Raw genomic sequence first — 27,959 nt, 5'->3', positions numbered from 1 at the left:
GACAACTAAGACCAGTGCCCAAATTGGTGACAAGGACTTGCCTTTCCCAGCAGTAGCATATCCCGGGGAAGTGCAGAATGATGCAGGACTGCATTCTCTCAGTGATATCCAAGGTAATGGGACAAGACGTGAACATACAACTCAGTGCTGGCCTGGTGAAACTACCCGATGGGCAGATACCAAAGTCCATCTCTAGGCTGCTTCAGTATCTCATGAATCACAGTGACACAGGTAGATGTAGCCCCAATCTATTAAACTTCCATAGTGACCAATATTAACTGTGGCTTGTTCAGCTGGCTGTGAAACAGGAGCCTACTTCATGAGTTAACTGTTGTCAGCAGTGAGTCTTGATTTCACATCAGGGCTATCTTGCCAAAAGCAATCTACAGATTCAATGCAATCCCCATCAAAATTCCAAATCAATTCTTCAACGAATTAGAAAGTGCAATCTGCAAATTCATCTGGAATAACAAAAAACCTAGGATAGCAAAAACTCTTCTCAAGGATAAAAGAACCTCTGGTGGAATCACCATGCCGGACCTAAAGTTCTACTACAGAGCAATTGTGATAAAAACTGCATGGTACTGGTATAGTGACAGACAAATAGACCAATGGAATAGAATTGAAGACCCAGAAATGAACCCACACACCTATGGTCACTTGATCTTCGACAAGGGAGCTAAAAACATCCAGTGGAAGAAAGACAGCATTTTCAACAAATGGTGCTGGCACAACTGGTTGTTAACATGTAGAAGAATGCGAATCGATCCATTCCTATCTCCTTGTACTAAGGTCAAGTCTAAGTGGATCAAGGAACTTCACATAAAACCAGAGACACTGAAACTTATAGAGGAGAAAGTGGGGAAAAGCCTTGAAGATATGGGCACAGGGGAAAAATTCCTGAATAGAACAGTAATGGCTTGTGCTGTAAGATCGAGAATTGACAAGTGGGACCTCATGAAACTACAAAGCTTCTGCAAGGCTAAAGACACCATCAATAAGACAAAAAAATCACCAACAGATTGGGAAAGGATCTTCACCTATCCTAAATCAGATAAGGGACTAATATCCAATATATATAAAGAACTCAAGAAGGTGGACTCCAGAAAGTCAAATAACCCCATTAAAAAATGGGGCTCAGAACTGAACAAAGAATTCTCACCTGAGGAATACCGAATGGCAGAGAAACACCTGAAAAAATGTTCAACATCCTTAATCATCAGGGAAATGCAAATCAAAACAACCCTGAGATTCCACCTCACACCAGTCAGAATGGCTAAGATCAAAAATTCAGGTGACAGCAGATGCTGGCGAGGATGTGGAGAAAGAGGAACACTCCTCCATTGTTGGTGGGATTGCAAGCTGGTACAACCACTCTGGAAATCAGTCTGGCGGTTCCTCAGAAAATTGGACATAGTACTACCGGAGGATCCAGCAATACCTCTCCTGGGCATATATCCAGAAGATGTCCCAACCGGTAAAAAGGACACATGCTCCACTATGTTCATAGCAGCCCTATTTATAATAGCCAGAAGCTGGAAAGAACTCAGATGTCCCTCAACAGAGGAATGGATACAGAAATTATGGTACATTTACACAATGGAGTACTACTCAGCTATTAAAAAGAATGAATTTATGAAATTCCTAGCCAAATGGATGGACCTGGAGGGCATCATCTTGAGTGAAGTAACACAATCACAAAAGAACTCATACAATATGTATTCATTGATAAGTGGATATTAGCCCAAAACTTAGGATACCCAAGATATAAGATACAATTTGATAAACGCATGAAACTCAAGAAGAATGAAGACCAAAGTGTGGACACTGTGCCCCTTCATAGAATTGGGAACAAAACACCCAGGGAAGGAGTTACAGAGACAAAGTTCGTAGCTGTGATGAAAGGATGGACCATTTAGAGACTGCTGTATCCAGGTATCCGTCCCATAATCAGCTTCTAAACGCTGACACCATTGCATACACTAGCAAGATTTTGCTGAAAGGACCCAAAGATAGCTGTCTCTTGTGAGACTATGCAGGGGCCTAGCAAACACAGGAGTGGATGCTCACAGTCAGCTATTGGATGTATCACAGGGCTCCCAGTGGAGAAGCTAGAGAAAGTACCCAAGGAGCTAAAGGGATCTGCAACCCTATATTTGGAACAACATGATGAACTAACCAGTACCCCGGAGCTCTTGTCTCTAGCTGCATATGTATGGAAAGATGGCCTAGTCGGCCATCACTGGAAAGAGAGGCCCATTGGACTTGCAAACTTTATATGCCCCAATATAGGGGAATGCCAGGGCCAAAAGAATGGGAATGGGAGGGTAGGGAAGTGGGGGGCGGTATGGGGGACTTTTGGGATAGCATTGGAAATGTAATTGAGGAAAATATGTAATAAAAAAAAATCAGTGAAAAAAAAAAAAAAAAGAAACACATTCTTCATTGTCATTGGTGCCCTGATACTAAATCCAGACAAGGATGCAACTAATGAAGAAAACCATAGACGAACATTCCTGGTGCTTTTGAAAATAAAGAATCCTCAACAAAATATTAGCAAATGCTTGCTGGGAAGATGGTTGAGGAGGAAAAGAATTTGCCATCAAAGCCTGAGGACAACAGTGTAGATCTACAGAATCCATGTAATTCCAGTGCAAAGGTGATAAAGACATGGTATCTTGTATGCATGTGTGGGGTTCAGTGAGAAATGATGTCTTAATGTACAAGGTGGAGAATGACCGATGAAGACACCTGATATCATCAACCTAGGCTTCTACATACATACATATATATGCATATACATTTCACACTGTTGAACACCCTAAAATATGTGTGTAAACATGGATGCGTGTATGTAATATATACATATGGATATATACACACATACATATGCCTAAAAAATACTTGCAAACTAATTCTGACAGTACATTAGAAAGATAACTGTGATGAATGTGAAGAAGGCAGATGCAGCCTCAGGGAAATAAGAGTATGTCTACAATATGTTGGTTGCTGTTTTGTCCTATTGACAGTGTCTTTTGCCTTACAGGAGTTTGAAATTTGATGAGGTCCCATTCATTGATTCTTGATCTCAGAGCATAAGCCATTGGTTTTCTGTTCAGGAACTTTCCCCCTATGCCCATGTGTTTGAGGCTCTTCCTCACTTTCTCCTAAATTACTTTCACTGTCTCTGGTTTTATGTGAAGGTCCTTGATCCACTTAGACTTGAGCTTTGTACAAGGAGATAAGAATGAGACACTAACAATAGGACAAAAGATCTTTACCAATATCTCATCTGATAGAAAGCTAATATCTAATATATACAAAGAACTGAGGAAGTTAGACTCCAGAAAATCAAATAATCCTATTAAAAAGTGGGCAACAGACCTAACAGAATTCTCAACTGAGGAAACTCGAATGGTCGAACAGCACCTATAAAATGTTCAACATCCTTAATCATCAGGGAAATGCAAACTAAAAACAACCCTGAGATTCCAACTCCCACCAGTCAGAATGGCTAAGATCAAAAACTCAGGTGACAGCAGATGCTGGCAAGGATGAGGAGAAAGAGAAACACTCCTCTGTTTTTGTTGGGATTCCAGGTTGGTACAATCTCTCTGGAAATCAATCTGGGGTTCCTCAGAAAATTGGACATAGTATTACCTGAGGACCCAGCTATACCACTCCTGGGCATATACCCACAAGATGCTCCAACATGTAATAAGGACATATGCTCTGCTGTGTTCATAGCAGTCTTATATATAATTGCCAGAAGCTGGAAACAACTCAGATGTCCCTCAAGAGAGGAATGGATATAGAAAATGTGATACATTTATACAATGGAATACTACTTAGCTATTAAAAATAATGACATCATTAAATTCACAGGCAAATGGATGGAACTTGAGAATATAATCCTGAGTGATGTGACTCAGTCACAAAGAAACAAACACAGTATGTACTCACTGATAAGTGGATATTAGCCCAAAAGTTCGGAATACCCAAGATTCAATTTACAGACCATAGAAGCCTAAGAAGAAGGAAGACCAAACTGTGCATGCTTCAGTGCTTTTTAGAAGGGTGAACAAAATGCTCACAGGAGGAAATACGGAGACAAAGTTTGGAGCAGAGACTGAAGGAAAGGCCATCCAGAGACTACCTCACCCACGGGTCCACCCCATATATAGCCACCAAACCTGTATGCTATTGTAGATGCAGGGAAGTGCTTGTTAATGGAAGCTTGATAGGGCTGTCTCCTGAGAGACTCTTCCAGAGCATGACAAATACAGAGGTGGATGCTGATAGCCAACCATTGGACTAAGCAGAGGGTCTCGAATGGGGTCCCTAGTGGAGGACTTAGAGAAAAGACTAAAGGAGCAGAAGAGGTTTGCAACCCCATAGGAAGAATAATACCAATCAACCAGATACTCCAGAGCTCCCAGGGACTAAAGCACCAACCAAGGAGAGATCCATTGCTCTAGCTGCATACGTAGCAGAGGATGGCCTTGTTGGGCATCCATGGGAGAAGACGTCCTTGGTACTATGAAGGCTTGATGCCCCAGTTTAGGGGAATTCTAGGGCAGGGAAGTGGGAGTGACTGGGTAGGTGGGGGAACACCCTCATAGAAGCAGGGGAGGGGTATGAGATAGTAGGTTTTTTTGGGGGGGGGGGCGAACCAGAAAAGGGGACATCATTTGAAATGTAAATAAAGATAATATCCAATAAAAAAAAGTTGATATGGGTAACCTATAAGTCCAGCTAAAGTTAATGTGTTCTAACATTGTCCCCCCATGGTTAAAAATTTCTTTTCATGACCTATGTCATGGAAGTTCTCATACATGCTACAAGGCACTGTCAACTTGAATACAATCTGAATTTGAAATTTATATATAAACTTAAAGGACTGTAATAAAAGCAAACATAAGACAGTGGGAAGCCAGGCAGTGGTGGTATATGCCTTTAATCCCAGCACTTGGGAGGCAGAGGCAGGAGGATTTCTGAGTACAAGGCCAGCCTGGTCTATAAAGTGAGTTCAGGACAGCCAGGGCTACAGAGAGAAACCCTGTCTCAAAAAAATCAAATAAACAGACAGACAGACAGTCAGACAGACAGACAGACAGACAGACAGACAGACAGACAGATAGATAGATAGATAGATAGATAAAAAGGTCAGTGGGGAAAAAAAGAGTATGTCTACTTATGCAAATCAATCAACATGACAGATTCACATGATCCTCAATACATACAAAATACATTTGTTAAAATTCAATACCCCTTTGTTTTATACAGGATATGCATAGAGGTGTGTGTGTGTGTGTGTGTCTGTGTGTGTGTCTGTGTGTATCTGTGTTTGTTTGCAACACTCAACAGGATTAAGGTTGTAAGTTGGTAAGATGTATGCTTAGCATATACAAAACATTTGGCATACAAACATATATATACACACACACACACACAGAGGAAATGTCTTTTTTTTTACTACTTATATTCAACATGACACTGCTAGTTTTGATTATAAGAGCAAAGCCAACCACATAAATTGCATAGAAATCAGAATTAAGACAAACTGACATCATTCCTTGATGAAGGAGCTCACAGATGCAAAACAAGCAAGCTACACTGCTGTTCTCCAGTGGTGAACTGTCAGAAGGAGAAGTCAGGGAAACAACCTCACTTCCAATAGCTATAAAGTGGGAAGATAGAAATAAGCTTAACAAAAAAGGTGAGATCTCTCTACAATGAAAATTACAAAACATTAAAGAAAGAAGTTGAAGAGGAAACCACTACAAAAAAATGGAAATATATCTTGAGTTCAGAGATTAGAGAAATCAATATAGCCAAGACCTAAGTGTTCATCAGAATCAATGTGATTTTTGTTAGAATATCTTTGAATCTCTTCACACAACTGAGAAATCCAGCCAAAAATTTTATATTGAATCACCAGACGACAGCCAAAAGGTGAATAGCTAATGCCATCAAAAGCAAAACAAGCAAAAAGCCCAGCAGAATTGAAACAGAGCTCTTACCCTACATAATTTCAAAATAATTAGTAAAAAACTGTAGCCATCGGAATGGCATGAAGCTGCATGTGGCATGTACCATTTAATTGCAGCAATGGAGAACAAGCTGAAAGACAACAAGCTGGAAGACAGTCTGGGCTAGATAGAAAAACCCTATGCTGAATATCAAAGTAAAGGTGGGGAGAGGAACAGTCCCAGGAACAAGTTGTAAGGAGTCAACAAGGTTTCTTGCTGCTGCTGTTGGTTTTGTTTGTTTGTTTGGTTGGTTGGTTTGGTTTGGTTTGTTTTTTACAAAGCAAAGGTGCTAAACATAAGTTTTTTCTAAGAGATTGTGCTGGGAAATTTGTATGTCCACATGTAAAACCGTGGAAGTAGAAAAGCCTGCCTCCACAGACACACCCAAATTATGAAAAGGAAAATAAATTAGGTGGATTGAAGACTATTAAGTGTAAAGCCTGAGAGCTAAGAAAACAGTAGGAGGAAATAGAAAAATTCTTCAGGGTACTTCAAGGGTCAAAGATATCTTGTATAAAATCTCAAAATATGGGTGACAGTCAAAAATGGCAAGTGTCATCTCCACAGTTCACATATAGCTCTTGCAAATGCAGTTTCCACAGTTCATGTAACATATAGCTCTTACCCATGTGTCTCCAGAATCAGGCTTGACCCTGGGTGTCTTATAGTTGAGTTGATTGACATGGTCCTCTCACTTTGCCTTTCTTTTCACCAAATGTCTTCATTGGATGGTGGCTGTGCTAGCTCAGAGTGTACACAGGAGTTAAAAAAGTCTTTTCTAACATTGATGTGCTTCAATTGCCTCTTTGCTGAGTATGTTTGAGGCTGATAAGACTCTTCTTGATTGTGGAAAACAAGATGGGATTATGGAACCCAAATTTCCTTCCTTTGTAATGAGATGTGTTTAACTCAGAGGCTGGTTTCTGTGTGTGAGTTGGTTTCTAAGTAAGATTAGCTGAAGCACTCTCAGTATTTAATGTTGGAGCATAGAATTGATATACTACTTGTTAAGCTCTGCACTCATTAAAATAATTAGCACTGCTTCTTTTAAAAGATGTGAATGTCTCATAAAGCATGGTTTTGGAAAACAACTCGAAAGAGCCAGATAGTTAACAGAAATATACTTTGAAGATCTGCTGGTGTAAGTTGCATATTCCCTTAGAGATACTATGTTTGAAAAATCCTGAGTATAAAAATATCTTCACTCTCCTTGTTCATTTTTTAAATATCTGCCAATACACTATACTTCATTTCTTATTACATTCTTCTATGCACATACAATGAGTACCACACTGCTCATAAAAAGGAAATACAGATATTATTGATACTTCCAAGACCAAATAATAGTTAGGAGTATCTTCAGGTGATATTACCCAAAATTGCAAAGGAGTCCTTCTGCATCTTCCACAGCACCACAGGAAAGGTTTCTGCCATTCCCTAGCTCTCTGCTCCAATTGCATTCTTCTTACCTATTCCTCTCCCTCCATTACCTGGAAATTCTGAAGTAAGTGGACAGAATGTTTGGTTGAACACTTGACTTCTCTGTCTCTTAACTGCAGTTACATGGGAAAATTCTTGGGTTATGTATGGCTATTTATTTCCTTTTTTTCTTTATCTTCTGTCTCTTGGAGAGACTAGGGGTAGAAATTGGTTTCCTTTTTCAATTGCTAGGATCAGCTCCTTTATAGTTTTTCTGTATTGTACTCATGAAATGAACATCCCCCTGTTGGCTTATTTCTCTACATTCACAGATGAGCTAAAGCATCTACACTAGCACCCTTCTTCCTCTGACATACCATTTGAGCAGATTCAGTCCATCTACATGTGTGACATCTACACTGTGGTGCTTGATCTACTTATCATGAAGGGCAATGGGTACTAACAAGAAGGAGTAATGTTGAGCAAGGCAGAAATGAGAATTGGGGATATTGAATTTAGCTCATTGAAGCTGAGTTTTAATAATTGTCAAAAGTCTCTACAGAAGTCATGGACCGTAAAGTCCAAATATACTGACACTATTCTGGAAGGAAGAGTAGATAAAATCATTGATCATTAATGCATGCGAGAAGGAGCAAACTGGAAGCAGACTTGTGTCCCTTCATCCCACAGGATGAAGCATCAGCTTCCCTTTCCTACAATGCTGAGGTAAAAAGTCATAACAGGATTTTCTATGCCTATAAATATCAAACAGAAAAGAGGCAAGGTGGACTCTTTACAGGCTAATTTTTAAAATCCTTTACAAATGTCAGTAGAGCAGGTGTTGAGATTTAACACATGGGAATATGGGCATATATACACACCATACTAATTACTAGCAGACACATCCATGTTCAACCTTCAGCAGCAGAAAAAAAGATAAAAGAAGTGCAAGAACATGTTGCATATTGCTGAGTTTTGAGCACAATACCAGAACAATACAGGGCCTAATGAACGAGACAGGATTACTCTAATCTGCTTGTTTAGACTCTCGTACTTTAAAGGGAGACCCTATAGACAGGTCCCTGTGTATTCATCCACATACCCAGAGAGGGATTCTTATGTAGACACCATTGGGCAATGTAAAGTATATAGAGTAAATTTCATTTAATATTTAATCTTGGAATATAGTATATTATGACATAATAAGCTAGCAGTGTTCTTCTTGACAATGCTTGAGTAAAGGGAAACATGGACATGTCAATCAAATATAGATCATTCTAAATTATACACTTAGCTTAATGATTCAAATCTGAAAAACATCTTTACAATATATTTCATATGCCTATATGAGTGTATGTCAGTTGCAGGTCAAGTGTAAAGGATTTTCTCAATGCCATCTCCTGGTTGCAGGAGATGACAATAAGTAGACAGGGAAATGAAGTGGGTAGTTTTCCTGATGTTAGAATGGTAACCTAGTGTTTCAAAGGGAGATGACATATGCTATGTGTAGATGTGATTGATCAAGCCCCGTCACAAAAGAGCTTGCAGAACAATACTATTTTGCTAAGAGAACTCCTTTCTACTAAGAGTTTCATGGTCACTATTATTCAAAATGTCAATTTGTTTTGATATATTTAACAAGTCTTGCTTTAACTAGTGTAATAAACTATCTATAGATTTAATCAGAATAAGCTGCTATTCTATAGGAGGAATAACTAAACTTCAAAATGATAGCCAGAGAGTCAGGTATCCATAGCTCTTCTACCTGTACATTGACCACCCACGTGGCAAAGTCTCCTGTACCCTGACCTGCAATTTACTCTCTGCTGTAAGAAATTATTTTGGGGGATTAGTTTTAATTTCTTTCGTCAGACTAAAATCACTCGCCCCTGTGGTTTGTGTACTATTTTGTGTTTTAACTCATTACATTATAGTAGGTTGTCCTTTCACATTGTATTTAAGTTCCTCAAGGTGTGTGTTATCATCTTGGGTGATAAGCACCTGATCTCTTGTGCCATTCCTTCCTACTGAAGCACTGTGGCATGGAGAACCTGTAGCTAGATCACAGTTCACCTATGTTTCAGAGACAAAGGAGAATTAAAAAATTCCTGGGGTGTCAAAAAGTTCTGCCTAGACAACAAGACATGCTAAGAACTACTTGGAAAAATGAATGCATAGCTCTCTCTGTCTGCACATGGGACACACAGTCACAAAGGGAAGTGTGAAGCTTCTGTAAGATATTATTCTTGAGCTTTCCTGGAGGCCAGGCAATCACGAGCTGCTTGCAGATCACAAACTCATTCATGAATGAATCAGTCTTTATCTGATTATGATCTGTAAGTAACTTCACACACATAACTTATGAAGCATAGACCTTGGAAAGATAGTATGATTATTCCATTAATATACAAAGGAAGAATTCAGTTGAATCAAAAATGTTTATGGCCCGTCATGACTGCTAACATCTTGTTACTTGTCAGCACTGCCTCACTGAGCAAACCTATGGGGCAGGCATTAGGATAGCATCTGAAGAAATGCTCAAAAAAGTTAGTCCACCATCAGGCAAACCATGCTGAGGAACTCCTAATTTTAACAATGTGGGTTTAAGTCACTTCTGCCAAGAATTCACTTAAAGAAAACCTGTCTCTCACTGCATTTCAAAGATTTCCAGGTGCTAAGTGAGAAAGCGACTTCCTGTGTAACTATTCTAGCTTCTGGCTGTGACATTTAAGAAGTCTCCACCTCTAATTTTTTAAGCATAAGATGGCCTTTCTTTGTCACCAACAAATGTGTTGTAAAATAAAGCTGACAATGGTGTGTCACTGTGGTTTACACTGAAAGACCAAGAAAAAGTTATAAAGAATATTTGAAAATATAGAAAGGAACACAAAAATACATTCATATTAGACTAGTACATGGCAGACATTCAGAAAAAAAAGGTAAACTGTTCTCCTATATTACTTTAGCATGAAGTGTAAATGTGGTCTGTCTGTTCATGTCAGTGTACATTAAGAAAAGATTTCAAATGAAGCACAAAATTGTGGGTACTTAGGTGTTTGTTATTTACAAAGAGAGACATTTCAGCTTCTTGATCTTGATCTCAAATACCACAATGTCCTTGAATGGGCATTAGTGTTGCAGAAGGCCACAGGTTATATCACGGTGATCACGGTGAGTTGGGTTGATCTGAACAATCAGTTCCTGTATGTGTGACTTGTGTAGTTTCACTGGGTCTCATGACAATAAGGGTCTAATGTGAAATCCACTGCTCTTATGTTGAGTTTTGATTTATTTATTTATTTTTTTAGTTTGTCAATGAAACATCATGCCTTTTACTCTGTACCTGGCTCACAAAATACACAGCTATACATGGATGTCAGAGGAGCCATTATGAAAGAACTAAAATTTGAGCAAATGTTAACATCTGAGAAACATATGGAGATGCTAGCAAGCCAATGGAGAAAATGATTGAGAAAAGAATCAGAGTATCCACTTCTATAGGATCAAGAGAGGGAAATCAACTAAGTCTAATTTTAATACAAGATGAGAATCAGAACATCTTAAAGGGTAGTGACTGGATCTGGTTAAAAAAGTAACCAAAGTCAGTTCGAGGGGCCAGTCTAAAATTGCATATCCAAGAGGCACACACTTGAAATAAAAGGGGTTAAACAACAAGATGCAATCTGTTGGTTATTTAACATGCTGGGCATGGTGCCATATGCCTGTAATCCCAGTACTCTGGAAACTAAAGCAGGAAGTTTGCAAGGCTCAAGCGAGGCTAGACTATACAGTGTGACCTTGTTAAAACAAAACAAAACAAAACAAAACAAAACAAAACAAAACAAAACAAAACAAAACAAAACAAAACATAAAACCTTAGGAGTCAGTATTCAAATAAGTATTGTTAAACTCTATGAGATATGAAGAAAGAAAATTTCTTTTTCTGGATGCAGCCTGAGTGTGATAGCAGGAGAAAGAGATCTACCTCCCCCCTCCCCCGCCGAGTTCCTCAAAGCTCACATGTGAGTATAAAAAACCCTGTCCATGTTTGCTTTCTGGGGGACTTCTCTTGAAGGTAGATTAGAAGGGACATTTGTTCAGTGAAGTCTATAGCTCCACACCCCAAGTTTAACATAGCAGAAATGAATACATGGAGAATTGGTTAATTGTTTTTATAGAAACAATAAAAGGAGAATGAAACAAATACTCCTAGAAATCATGTGAGGTTGATATTTTGTCAACAGACAGAGGGAGTAGAATGGGTCTAGGAAAGCATGAGATCAGGAAAATATTCCAGAAGAGCTCAAATACAAGCACATGGAACAGTACATGGTAAAAGTCCTTTGCTTGGCCTTTACCTGCCTCTAGATGGAAGCACTCACATACCTCACCACAGGGAAAAGAATATGCCTTTAAAGACTGAGCATCATACATCACAACTCTGCATGCACTGGCTAGCTGGATACCTTGAGACACAGGAGAGAAGGAATTCAGGTAGCATTTTGTCAGTCATTCACAGTTCTCTCTATACAGATGCTTGTCATCTAAGTACTAAATATGATTTTTTTTCTTTACTTTAAAGCTAATCACCCTAAAATTGATTCTTATCTACTGTTTGTCTAATTTGAACGTATTTAGAAATTCTAGCTTTCATATACCAGACGAATAAATAGACACTATTATCTCCTGACTTGGCACCTACATGAATGGATGCTGAGATTTTAAACTCAACCAATGATTCACATTTTGTTTTTCTTCTTTAATCTATCTCACCACATGAGATTGTTTCTCTTAGTGCATGAAAGTCTTCATGAAATATTGTGTTGGAAATAAAGTACCAAGAACAAGTTTGAATCTTGAGTGTGCTGTTGTAATTTAAAATGTCACCCTGATAAACAGAAATGTTTTCTAAAGAGTTCTTTGCCTAACTTTCCTCATTACTAGCAATTAATATTTCTATTTCAGAGAATGTATGACTTCATTTAAGCATTAATTGATGCTTACATTAATTTTAATCACTATAAATTATTATCAGTATAAAATGAGAATTGATCAGTATAAATTACATTTAAGTGATATTAACACCTATATCAATATTAATCTAGATCTGATTCTACAAGGATTTAAGGAAAAATTATTGTAAAGATAATATATGTATAATTTCTATATGATAATAGCATACTTTAAATAAAATATTACCCAGGGAAACGAAACACTACTACTAGGAAAACATGTTAAGTCTAAGACTTAATTTTTCATGTTTTAGACATTAATAATATCTAATAATTCATGCATCAGAGATAATTCCTAGAATTTATATGAGGTAAGAGTTTTATTAAATTACATCTTATAAAATTTATATCATCTCTTTTGCTTTACAAAGAACAATGTTTTATAGGTATTGGGGTTTGGGGTTGAACTTGCCAGACTATTTAAACCTTTAAGAAAGTGAAATACACCTTAACCCAAAAGAAGAAACTGTCATCCACAACAGTCATTGAGCTCGTCACTGGTACCAGAGCTCACTGTTTAAGACCTAGGCTAAATAATCTCAGCGTTTAATCGCTTTCTTCTGACCCTCTTCTGAGTGCTTGCTATGTTACTGTATGTACAGATTCCTGTTCTAACCTACTGTTAAAATGTTTTTAGCACTTTATTCTTTTAAGGTATCACCCAATCATTTCATGTATGCACAGTACTTCACTTGATAGTTCCACTATGTGCTTGCTCCCCCCCCTCTCTCTCTGTCTCTGTCTCTGTCTCTGTCTCTGTGTCTCTCTCTCTCTGTCTCTCTCTCTCTATCTCTCTCTCTCTCTCTCTCTCTCTCACACACACACACACACACACACACACACCCCACAAAGGTGGAGGAGGGAGAGAGAAAGAGCAGAGATGAGGATAGAGGCATACAGAGAAATACAGAGAGAGAGACAGAGACAGAGAGACAGAGAGACAGAGAATACCTGTGTCTAAAATAAAGTTAAGACCTTATTAAAAAACAAAAACATTCTATAGCATTTAAAAACACTGGTACCCAGATTAGTGAGGGAGTGAAAATTGAGAAAAGATTCTCTTGACTGAAGTAATATTAGACAACCTTTGACAATAGTGTTTACCAAACTCTAACCAAGTTCCTGACAAAGATGTGAGCTTTCCTGGCGTTTTCACAAAAAGCACCAAGTGAGGCCTTGAACCATGGAGCCCTCTTCCCATTTTGTCTAACAAGTGGGAAGACGAGCTTGAACTCATACATCACCACTCCTAAATCAGTACCTGCTTCACACGTTTTTACCCCACCTCCCTTCCTCTAGGGTCTTGTTCTACATTCTTCCCTAATTTATTCTAGGAAAAATGGTGAGGATGAGGAGAGGTATTGTCAGCCACAAGAAAATCAAATCAAATCAAATCAAATCAAATCAAATCAAATCAAATCAAATCAAATCAAATCAAATCAGAAGTAAGCAAGTCCTAGGTGCATCTGTTCTTTAATGTGCTTGCTGGTTTTGTGACATTCCATGTCACTTTGCCCTTGCTCAACTCTCAGAAAGCTCACAGTGGACAGTGAGGGAAACTTTTAGAGAGAGAGCAAGTGGTATGTTCAGATGCATAAACTAAGGGATGCTGCAGGAAGTCCGGCAAAGACTGGATTTGAACTGTTCAGTGGGAAAAAGAAGCAAACAAACATCTGTACCAGACCAAAGGTTGGAAGTAGGCAGAGTGGGAAGAATTCCCAAGATTGCACATAAGTACAAGACTTATCTGGACCACAGTATTCAGCTGCAGGATGTAGAACGTGTTAAGGGAAAGAATGGACTTCAACAGAACACATGACCAAGACACTAAATGTAAATACAATGAGTTCTGGTTTCTTAGGAAAAGAATTAACTCTCTTCCCGGGATGACACTGCCGGGAATTCTTTTTTTTTTTTTTTTTTTAATATTTTTTATTACATCTTTTCCTCAATTACATTTCCAATGCTATCACAAAAGTCCCCCATACCCTCCCCCCCCACACTTCCCTACCCACCCATTCCCATTTTTTTGGCCCTGGCATTCCCCTGTAATGGGGCATATAAAGTTTGCATGTCCAATGGGCCTCTCTTTCCAGTGATGGCCGATTAGGCCATCTTTTGATACATATGCAGCTAGAGTCAAGAGCTCCGGGGTACTGGTTAGTTCATAATGTTGTTCCACCCATAAGGTTGCGGATCCCTTCAGCTCCTTGGGTACTTAAAGTGAAGTCTTACAAACTGGACAATTCCAGAGTAGAGCCTCATGATTGTCATCTAAGGAGGATGGAACCCAGGCAGGAGGAGAGAATTTGAAGCAGTCTGAGCTACTTATGCAGTTTGATATCAGCCTGGGCTAAGTTGCAAGTCCCTTTCTCACATTAATTAGTAACTTAATTAATTTAGGTGGTTAGTTAGTTAGTTTAAGAGTCTGGACTTGTGTGAAAAGATAGCCACCATTTTCCTATTTTACTTCAAAGTTGTAAATACAAGTCCCAACTTTTCTAATGAGATTGTGTAACAAGGAAAAGTGAATGGCCACTTGCCACTGATCCCAAAGGCAATGAATGAGCTGCCTCTTACAGAGGCTTCATCTAGAACCTTATGCACCAATACAGTACTAGAGTGCCCATTTGCCTGTTGGCTGTCTGGTGTTGGAGCACCGGATTAAAAGCTGATTCTGCAAAGTTCATTTTAATCAACAAATAACACCATTTGCTTGTAAAACCAAAAAAAGCAGCCAAAAACTAAAGAAAGAAAAGAGAAAATAGGAAATAAGGTGAGAGTCAAAGAAGAGAGAGTGCTTCCTGAGAGATGAAATGAGGAAACGAAGTCTGAGTTGAAGAAAGCAAAGATCACTGTAAGGAACCATTTCATTAAGGTTTTACCAATTGTAGAGTTTTTCACAGGAGCGGCACATTGTGGGCTCACATTAAGGATAATGGGCTCCCGTGTGAATTCTTCTCATTACTCCTCTTGAAAGAGCATTAAATCTACTGAAAGAGTAATTTAGGTTTACTGTTCTTGTCCATTTGCTTTGCTTATGAGCTCACCTGTTTAGGATTTAAGAAATATGATGCAGGTATAATCCAAAAAGAAAGAGATCAGCCCCAAATGAGCCTATTTCAACTCCTCAAATAGACATGGCATCCAGGACTATGCAGCAGGCTTCAGATATTTTGAACCAGGAGATAACGATGGAGCCTAATCTTAGGAGCTGCCCACAGACAGCAGAGGAGAAATGATTGCTGCCCTGACCCTGAATAATTTGCATGTTTATATGAACACTAAATGCTCTCTTTTTCCATCAATGTTCACTTTCAGTTCAATTCCAAAGAAAGTAAAAGGATTGAAAACTTTTCCCAGATTTAAGAAAATAAATATTTTGGAGGAAAATATCTGTAAAATGAAATGTGAATTATTTAATTACAGGAGTATACTGCTACAAATTAACTTTTCAAAACTGGAAGGCAGCCGGGAGGCAGAGACAGGCATATATCTGAGTTTGAGGCCAGCCTGGTCTACAAAGAACCAGGGCAGCCAGGTCTATACATAGAAACCCTGTCTTGAAAGACCAAAAAAAAAAAAAAAAAAAAACCCAAAACTGGAAAGCTAACTTTTTATGTTTTTAAACTGCTACCTAAAAACTTAGGTAACCACTATCCCTGTCACTCCAGCAGTTGGATGGCTGGGAAAGAAGAACTGTGAATTTGAGACTAGCCTGCATGCCCTACTGAGAACCTTGCCTCAAAACTAAAATAAATAAATAGACAGTAGGTAGATAGATAGATAGATGATAGATAGATAGATAGATAGATAGATAGATAGATAGATAGATAGATAGATAGCAAATAATAGAAGCTACCATAACAAATAAGAGGAAATACCAACCATCCTTACAAGTGTAGTCATTTCTAGGTGGAAAAAAAGAGACAAGCCTGCTGAGTGTACAGCTTTGCCTCTCCTTTTTCATTAGATAGGTGCCCCACCATGACCCAGGAATGCACTCATTGACTATGGGTTGCTGAGATAAGTGTCTATGTAAATGAGCACCTCAGACACCTGTAGCACAGGGTCCATGGTAGACCCAAATTGCTAGAGACAAATATCTCGTCATTCACAAATGATCTTGACTGGAATCTGAACAACTGCTTTCAATTTTAATTTTCTTTTCATTTTTCCACTAAAATCAAAGGTCAGAGTTATTTTTTATTATTATTGTTAGACTTAATTATTTATTATGCATAGTGTTCTGCCTGCATGTATTCTTCAGGCCAGAAGAGAACACCAAATCTCATTAGAGATGGTTGTAAGCTACCTTGTGGTTGCTAGAAATTGAACTCAGGACTTCTGGAAGAACAGACTTAATTTGTGAGCTACCTCTCTAACCCCCAGAGTATTTTAGAGTTTTCATTTTGTATTTGTAAGAACTGAACATTTTATCTAGGTGAGCTGAGGAGATGGAACACATTTATTTTTTCCCCCTCCCTAAAAAAGGAGCCACATAGAATGTGAATCTCCTTAGGGTTTGTGAGTGAGGATGTATGCTAAGGAAGGTGTCAATATGACATTTGATGGACAGATGTTTTATCTGGAAATAATTGTGTGACATTTTAATCCATTCTCAAAGCATTCTTGCTATGAAGCAGTTTCTTATATATGACGCAACCAGACGGTAACTCAACAAGTTATTTCATTAGAAAAAATTTCAATACTCTTAGATGTTCCAATTGTAAGATCAGCCAGAATGAAAACTAACTATGAGAGAGAGGAAAGAAAAAATAATGGCTAAAATATAGGGGATCACAAAGTAACTAACTCATTGATAAAAACAACCATTCATGTATGATTGACTTAAAAAAACTCAGAATATCATACTTTTACCACAAACACTGAGGGAATAAATAAGGACTGCTAGGCATTGGTTTTCTTTTCATGATATGAAAAAGCAATTCATATCTTTCAAAACAAAGGCAAACAACTAAATTCTAAATAATTGTTAGTATGTTTTGTCTTGTAAGCACAAACACATTTGTTTTAAAAGTAATTAGCCCCCATTCCATCCAACATTAAAAGCTCTTGGATCCAGGGGTACTTCTTTTAGCATAGTATATTAAACATTCTTTTCTGTGCTCAGTTAAGACATAAATGGAGGATGTTATTTCCAACATTTGCAACATGTAAATACAAAGAAATATTGAAGTCTTTCTATGGTTTTACTCTGTAAAGAAAAAAATTGAAACTCCAAATGTGCTAGCACATGCATATAATCCCATCACTTAGTAGTGTGGGGCAGAAAGATCAGGAGCACTGGAAGTTCAAAGCCATCCTGCGTTTCATAGTGAGATCTAGGCTAGCCCATATATGATAATACTGTGTCCCAAAGGACAAGCTAAAAGTGTGGGGAGGGGCGGTAAAAAGACATGAGTTATAATCAATACCAGGTCTTTATATGATCACAGAAAGGCATCAATTTTTACTTAGTAATGGAAAGACAGTGCTAGGTAAAGAAAGGTTTGTACCAGTCAATCAGCTACAGGGTCCTCACTAATTCCCGCAAACAATACATCAAAAATGTCTCCTCCTGGCACTTATTGATCACCTAACTGCAGTTATTTAACCAGGCTCTAATCATTCTGCTCCCAATGAAGTCAAGTGTTTTGGTCATCCATCCTTCATGTTTTATGATGATATTAACCCAGGTTCCAGCTGGTCCTGCTCCCTGATGGTGGTGGCTATGGGAGGAATATATCTTTGTTACACAAAGACACATGGCTTGAGGACCAGCGTGTTTTTCTCTCCCTCTCCCTCTCCCTCTCCCTCTCCCTCTCCCTCTCCCTCTCCCTCTCCCTCTCCCTCTCCCTCTCCCTCTCCCTCTCCCTCTCCCTCTCCCTCTCCCTCTCCCTCTCCCTCTCCCTCTCTCTCTCTCTTTCTCTCTCTCTCTCCCTCCCTCTCTCTCTCTCCTAAATGCAATCACATTCTGTGATCCACAGTGTACTGTGTACTTATAAAAGGAAATATTCAACAAATCCTCACGAGATAACCTTTCAACAGCTATCTTCCCATAACTCATTTCCCACGAGTTGCTATTTCTTTTAACACAGTATTCCTGTCACAAAAAAGTCTGTCTTTCAATATCAAAGCAGTAAATTTTACTGATTTTCCTATACTTTTAAAGATGTTAGCTACTGGTATATATTTAAATATCTTATAACTATTGCTGCTAAATCATTTTATGTGATATTTAATGTTGAAAATTTTTTGAGTGATTGTGAAAAATATAAATTTGTATATTCCTTAAGCCAGGACATGTTTGATTTCTGCACTGTTGTATAAATTGTAAGGCCAAAAACAGGCCCTTTGAATATGCGAAGTTCCCCTTAAACCACCTTGAACTAGGCAGATTTGCAACATTTTAAACTGGCACTTCATCCCTCTTTCAGCAAGCATCCTCTGCAGATTTAATGATCAGGAACATCCTTCTGATGCATGCTGGGAGATATGGCTGCAGGGTACAGACCACAGCAGACAGTGTGTCAGATGAGGCAGAACTTCTTGTTAGGGGTGAGTATGCTAATAGCCAGACTGCAGACACGATCACCATAAATTATTCTACGAAGGGGCTGAAATGCATGGACGGATGGGGCACGTCAGCACTGCGCTGCTCACTTTCATAATTTCTGTCGTTTTTTGACTAACCTTTTCTTGCCTTTGAGATGATGATATAGCAAACCTCTTTAGAAGCAGACTAAAGCTATCTGGAAACACTTGTGATAATGAGTGGCTGCTAAATAGGAAACCAAGTTTATCCCAAACTCAGAAGCATATCTGCTGAGACATTTGGGTGGTTAGGTGACAGAGACAAGGTTGCTCTGTGTGTGTGTGTGTGTGTGTGTGTGTGTGTGAGATTGTGTGTGTGTTTGAAAGATTTGTATGTATATGTGTGTATATAGCTTTGTGTATATTTATACATATATGTATTTATGCATATACATACACGTATTGATATAGCTTTCTAATGCAAAGCCAGCAGAAGCTTTAGGCATTATGATTTTTCCCCAACAACTTTGAAATCCAGCTTCCAAAAGCCCAGAAATCTACATTCATAAGAGGGTACACAATTGTTAAAGGACAGAGATTCCCCTGCTCCTTGCAGCCTGAAAATGGCAACATACAGATTGTGCAAAAATAACAACTAAGGGTTTTCTAATAAGGAGCCACCCCCCAAGGATTCTGCAAACCTCTGAAGCTATGTTTCATTTCAATTAAGCAAATATCTGCAGCATGCATTGACTTTACAGTAGTGCTTCTCAAGACAAGAGACTTGCATTCTACCATGTATTTTCTTCTCTTTCTTTTCTCTTCCTTCTTTCCATACTTTTCATTCCCTCCAAATTTTCATTCTTTCTTTTCTCCTAACTTGGTATTAAGTGCAGTATACCCTCAGACAGTTTCCAAGTTTCCTAAATTGTACAAAGCCTCAAGTCATGTTACTAACCCAAGAAAGACTAATTGTCAGGACTCTACCAGTACCCTTCCTTCTTGCCCAATCTTACAGAGAGATGTGTGTTGCATGCCTCAAATTCTTACACAGTATGCACAAATAAACACTTTTATAGTCCATAACAAGAGCTCATATTTTAAATAACTGATTTTAACCATTTGAAGTGTTTTCATTCTCATTTTAAGATGCAAAATTTCTAAGATTTCACACAGTAAATAAATACAGAGGTGAGTGGTGAGTGACATTGTCTTAGTTCTTCCCCTCAGTTATGTTGTCAATGTATGGTGGTGAACCTACCATCATTTTCAGGAAGAAGTTCAGACAGAACTGTGTATGTGTGAAGCTTAGTCATGCCATGTGTTCTACTTTGTACTTACAAGACTGCTTCTTCTGTTCTCCAATTTTTTGTGTCAGAAATGTATGCTATTCCACCTATTGTAAAATGAAACTTTTTAAAGTGTTCCTTTTTTAATACACCTTACTACCTATATCTAAAAATTTCTTTGTGCCTTCTGAAGATGCAAGTTACCTGGAATTGCACAATGTACCTTGCAGTCAAAATGGTAGAAAATTGCTTTCTTCTCTTGCTGTTGTCTTCCTTATGTATGTGTATTTACTGTGTGACTTGACTAATAATTTAAAATGATCCTCCTAAAATTAGAGCTTTCCAAATGAATTCAACAATTTAGACGATGATAAAAGAAACCAGGTTTATTTTTCGAGGACTCTAAGGGGCAAATTTAAGTGGCAAACTACATATCCTGCTTTGTAAGTAAAATTAAGCTCAACAGGGTCCAGAACATAATTCAAGGCCAATATTTTCATGTTCTGCTCTTTTAGCCTTTGGCTTTATGCCTAGGAGATGATTAAATGCATTAATTTTGGAATTGCACCCAATAGCAATTCTGAATATTTATGTTTCCATGAGCTCAAGCTTTCCCTTGAAGTGAGTTCAATCCAGTCACTAATTTCTGATTATGTGCTCGCATTAGATTTCTAAAACTAGGGAAAATAATTTGCCTCTCCCTCCCAGCTAGTTTTAGATTTTAATACTAAACTGAGGGTTATGCTTTATCTTTCATGATTATTTTTATAGTGAAAATTTTCAAGTTCTTGTCATCTAGGAAAATTTGCATGCTGGAATGTTATTAGTTTTAGTGTTGACTTAGGAGAGTAACTTTACTCTCCATGTCTCCTGTCCCAATCTCTCCATTCACTCTAAAGGAGGAACAGTCTTCCATTCTAAGCAGTAAGAGCAAAGCTGAGGACTCTACAGTGAGTTTTCTAAGGTCTGTTATAACACAAGTGGCAAAGTTATTGTTTTATAAATTAAGAAAATGTATATGAGTGTAGTAAAGACCACCCACCAGCCAGAACACCCACTAGGCAGTTCATGTTTCCAGTGTTGATCACACTCGAAGCACACATAAGCAGGAACTACTGGTTCCTAACATCATTCTCTGTGGTTGACGTAGGCCAAGAGTCTTTATTCTCTCAGCTTGATGACCACCTCTCTTTGTTGCCTTGAAGTCTATAACTTTCCTTTGTGTATCCTAATGAATGCTGTGACAGGACACTGAGTTGGATTCAGGTGGGTGGCAGCATCACCCCACTACACCTTGTTTAGAATCAGAATGTTCCAGACCCCAGTTTTCTGCCTCCCTTCACTTTGTGTCTTAAGGGCTATCTTTTCCCCAGAAAACTTATTTTTGGTTATAATTTTGGTTGAGACTCTTAATGGTATTTCTCATTTCCTTTACAACATTATCATTATCTAAATCTTTAATAGTTTATAAGTAATTATATGAATTATCAAATCAATCATCTATTCTTACAAATTTAAATTTCATCGAACTAGCATTATCATAGTACCATCATATTATGATCTTCAGAGCAACAACAACAAAAATAAACCAATCATGAGTGTCCTAAAAGAAATTATTGTGTTGGAACACAAATATAATCAGAAACTGAATCTATGTCCAGACACCATTTTCTTTATTTTTTGAGAAATGTTCTATAAAAGCAATACACAAAGCAAGGCCATGCCATGGTGTTTGAACACATGAAAGATATGTAAAAAGATTATATTTTCTAAGAAAAGTATGATAGACCTTTGGGCTAGAACTTCATGGAAGAAGACAAACGTTTTGTAGGCACTGATTCTTTAAAGGAATATGAGAACCAGTCAATTGCAACAGGGGCAACTCCATAAATTATCGGACTTCTCATAAATCAATGTTATATATCTACTTCTCACAGTAAATAGCACAGCAGGAAAGTTTCATGGTTTAGATAAGACAAGCTTAGCTTGACTAGTATGACTGGGAACCTAAGTCTGTGTTCCTATTATTTTATTCAGAGGCAGAAGAAGTAATTAAGAAAATCACTTTTCATCCAACTTCTGCATTTCTTTTCAACATTTTTTAAAATGAAAATGGTAAGTCAAGAAAAACTAAGTCAAGCCTGACAGTGTGTCTGCAATCTCAGTCCTTTTAAGGTAGAGCCAGAGAATGAGGAGCTCAAGGTCAGGTTCCACCACAAAGGAAGCTCAAGTCCAGCCTTAGCTATATAAAACCTGTTGAAAATTTTTAAAGAAAAGAGCATAATAAAATAATAATAATAATAATAAATAATAAATAGTCATAGCTCAAGCCACCTGTTGGTCCCTTCTAATACAGAGTCTTCGCTGAAATCTCTACAAATTCTAACACATGCAGCTAGAACATACTTAACTGAATTTGAGGAGAATGGGCCCCTGGAGCTATAACTTGTTTGGATACATAGTACAGCTATCAGTCATGTGCTCAACTCCCCACAGCATTACTTCTTCCAATTAGAATTAAACTCATATTCAATTCAATTCTCTCCACTTCTCTTATCAACTCAGTTGTATCTACTCTTTCCAGCTTTGAAGCTTCAGTAGTCTAATTTTTTCCTACCTACCAATTTTCTGCCCACCACTTTCTACACTGAACTAATGCCACGAAAACAGTACTCAGTCTATTATATATATCAACGGGCATTTGTTTAGAACTTGCTATGCATTTCGTCCCTTGTCTATTCTTCTGGCCTGTGGTAGCTGAGGTATGCTCAGCACTCAGAATGAAAAGCTAAAGCTGGGACCTTGGACCTCTAAACACATCTGTATAACAGCAGCTTTTGTGAGAGGCATCATATGAATGTCCTTTGGTAACTTTTGGTCTTGCAATTGAAATAGGAGGGATTCAAGAGGATAGTATACGCATAGAAGTAGTCCAAATGCACAATTTGAGGGACCCAGTATAAGAGAAAAATACAAAAGTCTCAGTCAAGATTATTTAGAACTCCAGAATAATGACAGTAAAACAGCACTCTAAGCACAAGAGTCGTTTAGGCTCAGGGCTCTGGATAGTGTACAGATACACACATATAACTGTTAAACTATATACCACTCTCTTAAGCCAAGGAATAGGTTTGGGATAGATCACCTAACAATTAGTTTATAAAATTCAAAACACAGAACCTCCAATGCACCTTTTTACACCAAGACAATCATCAAGAAAAGCCATGAGCCATTTATTTTGAAAGAGTTTGCATTTTAGTTGAAGTGATCATTATTTATATTTCTGTCCTATACATTTGTTATTGTTCTCTGGGGGGGTGCATGTGTGTGTGTGTGTGTGTGTGTGTGTGTGTGTGTGTGTGTGTGTGTGTTAGCACCCATGGTGAGGTCAGAGGGCAACTTGTAGGTGTCATTTCCTTCCTCTTGTCATGTGGGACCCAGGGATTAAACTCAGATCATGAGGCTTGTTGGCAAATACTCTTACCTGCAGAGCCATCTCACTAGCTTAGTAGTTCAATTTTAATTTAAGAAAACGTATTTTTTCATTATAAGATAGATAATGCTACAAAACTAGACATTTTGATTCCAGCCAACTTCCATGAGATAATGTTTAAATTAGATTTAAAACATTACCTATTTGTGCATTTTTAAGAAAGTTAAAATTAACCTAAAGATACCAGTTTTTTTTAATGGAAAATCCTTTGATGACCTTTGATTAAACACTGTCCATGTTTAGTCCAAGCTCTGATATTTAGTGTCAATGTTAGGTCTCAATAGCAAGGAAAAATGTTTGGGAATTTTCTACATTTTTCTCATGGAAAGATTTCTACACTGTTACTCCAAACTCAGTGGAAATAACCTACTATACTGTCAAATGATGTAGAATTAAATCAGATGTGTTCTAAACTCCTCACATAACCACCCTTGATATCTACATTGATTTTAAGTTGATACTATCAATATATGTGTTTCAGACTAGACATTCTTTACGAGAGAGTTTCTTCTTACCCTTTTCATAGAATTGTTTGCTGATCAGCAGAACTTTGCAACTACAAAAGTAACATTTGTTTTGTCAATTACATATGTGGCCTCTCTATACCACTTTTGGTTTGGCTTATGGATGTCATAGTTGAGAATGGCAGCAGAGCTGAAATCAGTGCAGTAAGCTTACATGCATGGACATACACATCTGAAATTAACCCCCAAAAATGCAGTACAGTGTCAGTTCACAAAGATGTCCAACCGATTAAGTCTGAACCTCATGTGTTTTGATCACTCAACAAATAAAGAGTACCTGCTGACAATTTCCATCAGCACAGAAACTCCTCATGCTGCTTGATGGGAATGGGTTGCTGTTATAAAACACAATCTCTGAATTCTTTATCCCACTCTAAGAACATCCTAAGTATTGTGTTTTACATCATTGATATTCTCAAGCAAAAGTATATGAGAATTCCATTCCAATCTGCTTTGTGTCCCCATCTTTCCTACACGTACATCCTAATACAAAAATATCATTAGCATATATAAACATGAGAAGATGAAGACTTAGTAAAAGAAGTTATATTTTAAAGACTGATTTCATTCCTCATTGATGCTGTCTTTACTATACCAAGGCAATGATGGGGTGGTACTGAGGATAGGGCCTTTCTTGACCCAGGACAAGGAACTCAGAGTTTGTGGTCAAAGTCATTGATGAACAGAGAAAAAGCAGTTGCTTAAGGAATAGATCACACTAGGGTATGAAGACATAAACTTCAAAATGTGTCACGTGAGTGAGGCCAATGTTTTGTTCATAGAGCCATAGCACACTACAGCCACAATCCAAATAAGAACAAGCAAGGATAATGGAGATTGGAAAATGGGGATAGAGGTACAGACCTAAATAATCAAGGAGACTGAATCTACACAGCATTCTCTGACTCTGAAAAGTGGCAGAGAAAAAGGAAATGTGAACGCCAGTTTTTATGTGAAAGTGACCAAGTTTTAATGTGAAAGTGGCCAATGTCTGTATTCTGATTAGCTCAAGTGACAGTACCAGGGTGGCTTATCATCCTCCACCTTCACTTTCAAACATGGCCAAGTATAGATCATAAATTATCCTCAAACTAAGAAATCTAATTATGTAATCACGATCACTTCTGATCACATCTACTTAATTGGTACATACAGGAGAAACTGATTGTACGGAAGGGAGCAGCATTTAAGTTTAGGATCCCTATACACATATGAAGTAAGCAAAAAGTCTTTTGATCACAGAGGTTAGGAGAACAATGTTAGAGTGGATATGCTAGCCTGAGTACCAGCAGCACACGAAAGCCAATGGAAAGGAAATCCTAGAACATCTAGAAGAGTAAATTTGGCATGGAGATTGTGAAGAATCTATGAAAGAAAGAGAGCTCTTAGCAAGGAAATTCAGATACAGCAGGTCATGCAGACAAAGATAGAACAGACATTCAGGAGGGAAAAACTGGGTGAGAGTGTCAAGGACCAGACAGACAGGGACCACTGCACTGTGGAGATAGTTTAGTTAAATCTATATGAGCATGGAAACCTGGGCTTGAGCCTACAACTTACATTAAAAGACCAGGTGTCATAAAGCACATTTGTTGTCCTCGTATTCTGGATACATCAGAGAAGGGCAGAGCCCTGGAGCTTCATGGCTAGCCAGCATATCGCAATCACTGAATTTCAGGTCAATGGATAGATTCAAATAAGATCAAGAGCAATGAGAAATGGCTGGGAGGTTTGACAAACGACCTCCACTTGTGTGCACAAACATGCATGAATATAAACTCCCAAAACACCCCCACTACCAAGTGAAATAAGGAACAATCTGTACCCTTGGACACAGCAGTTTGGAAGGATTGAATGTCCTTTGGAGTGATGAGCTTTAGCGGACTGAAGGGGGAAATAATGGAATTACAGCAGGCAGAGGGCCACACAAGGAAGGGTGAAGGTAAGTATATAGAAAAACTGGAGGTGTTAGTCACACAGACTTAGTATCATTCCCACAATGTATTACTAAAAGAGCTCAGCCAACTTGTTTAATTTAAGCATCAGTCACTCTCCATTCATTAATTTAATGGTTACTTATCAAATGTTTATAAGGTAAGGCCTAAAGAGATGGCTAACCGCGAAAAAGGCTTCTTGCACAAGCATGATGGTCCTGGATGCGCAGGACCCACATAAAAATTAGGTGTGCTGTTGTACAAATATAACCCCAGAACTGTGTAGACTAGAGAAAGGTAGGTCCCCAGAGCTTGCAGCCAACCATTCTAGCCAAATTGAGAAGCTTCAGGTTCAATGAGAGACCTTATCCTAAAAGCAATAAAGGGAAGAACAACTGCAGACGACACCTAATATCCACCTCTTGTCTGTACACACAAACTCACACATTTACAAACACACATGTATAAGCAAATACAAAAATATCATATATAATATGATAAATAAGTATATAATATGTTACATGCTAGGCTGAGAACTAGCTAATAAGGAATATGCTCTTTAACTCTTTGTGACAAGTTAAGTCCTGACACAGGCATATGTGCTGAGCTCAATTTATAACAATAATAAAAACAGTCAGTTCACAGTTTTTACTAATGAGTCCAGGTGAATTATATGACTTTCTCCATTCACTTTATCCAACAAAAACTATGAGAGGAATACCAGTTTGTGGTCCAAATGCAGATAAGGAAACTAAGGCACAAAATTACTTAGAAATATGTTGACTGCTACCCAAATTGGGCCAAAACAGGCAGGAGAATATACAGGGTATGGCCTTAAAACTCTATTTTACTTACTATTCCTCCCTTTCCAGCCAATAGACACACTGCTTCCACACCCTTCACAACTGTATCTACCACCCCCACAGAGTGATCACACAATGTAGTGTCATAAATGTTAATATTTAGAAAAGTAGGAAAGGGGAATTAATGGAAACAAGGAAGAAGAAAGAGTATAGGAAGAGAGATGGGAGAGAAAGTAGAGGGGACAGGCTTTAGCTGAGAGTGAGGAGTCACATCAGTGTGATATGTTAATGAAAACTTAAAAGATATGCAGTCGTTTACTAAGTCAAGAAAGATGATAGAAATGCTTCAGTATCAACTTGCAAACATAGAACATTTCCAATCTCATCTATTTTCCAGGATAAGATGGTATATTTTTGAATACTCTAAAGAGTCTGCCCTTTAAGTACCTTCCTAGGAAATATGATTGCCCCATCTTTTGTTTAGACCTTGGCCTGAATGGCTACTGACTGTACTGACAAATCTGGCCTTCTCATGTCTGGCCAACTAAAATATCAGATTCTAATGGGTGCTTTATAAGGATCTCTTGTATGCCTTCTTAACATATGTAATGTCATAAAGGAACCCTTCCAGATGATGTCTCCACGAATGTTAAGCTCCACTAACTAGGTTTCCCTCTGCTTTCTTTAAACATGTTTACAATCGTGACTCTAGTAAGACAAGAACAAACTCTTAAGTGCTTCAGAAAGGATCTCTCCTCCACTGTAATACCTAAGTTCTTCTAACCAATGACTATTTCTTTCCTGCCTTCTTCTGATTCCTGTTACCAAAAGAACAGAAATAAAACAGTATAGTTTTTAATACTAGGGAGGGTGACCTTGACCAACACACCTTTAAGCAAAACATCCAGAGGACCTG

The 27,959-nt window shown here is 38.1% G+C and overlaps 1 protein-coding gene across 5 annotated transcripts in view; it reads left to right on the top strand.

Annotated features, from left to right (window-relative positions):
* Window positions 1-27,959, top strand: part of Cntn5 (contactin 5) — a 1,232,986-nt gene that overhangs the window by 1,091,305 nt on the left and 113,722 nt on the right. For all 5 annotated transcript variants that reach the window (XM_021171282.3, XM_029481828.2, XM_029481826.2 and 2 more), the window contains one exon: window positions 18,904-19,024. In XM_021171282.3, the coding sequence (XP_021026941.1) occupies window positions 18,904-19,024 (121 nt within the window). The remainder of the gene's footprint in view (window positions 1-18,903; window positions 19,025-27,959) is intronic.

The sequence above is a fragment of the Mus caroli genome, unplaced genomic scaffold, assembly GCF_978045245.1.
Source record: "Mus caroli unplaced genomic scaffold, Mus_caroli_1 scaffold_11, whole genome shotgun sequence".
NCBI classification, from domain to species: Eukaryota; Metazoa; Chordata; class Mammalia; order Rodentia; family Muridae; genus Mus; species Mus caroli.
The sequence above is the reverse complement of the archived record's forward strand: the minus strand, read 5'-3'. Positions and strand labels throughout refer to the sequence as shown.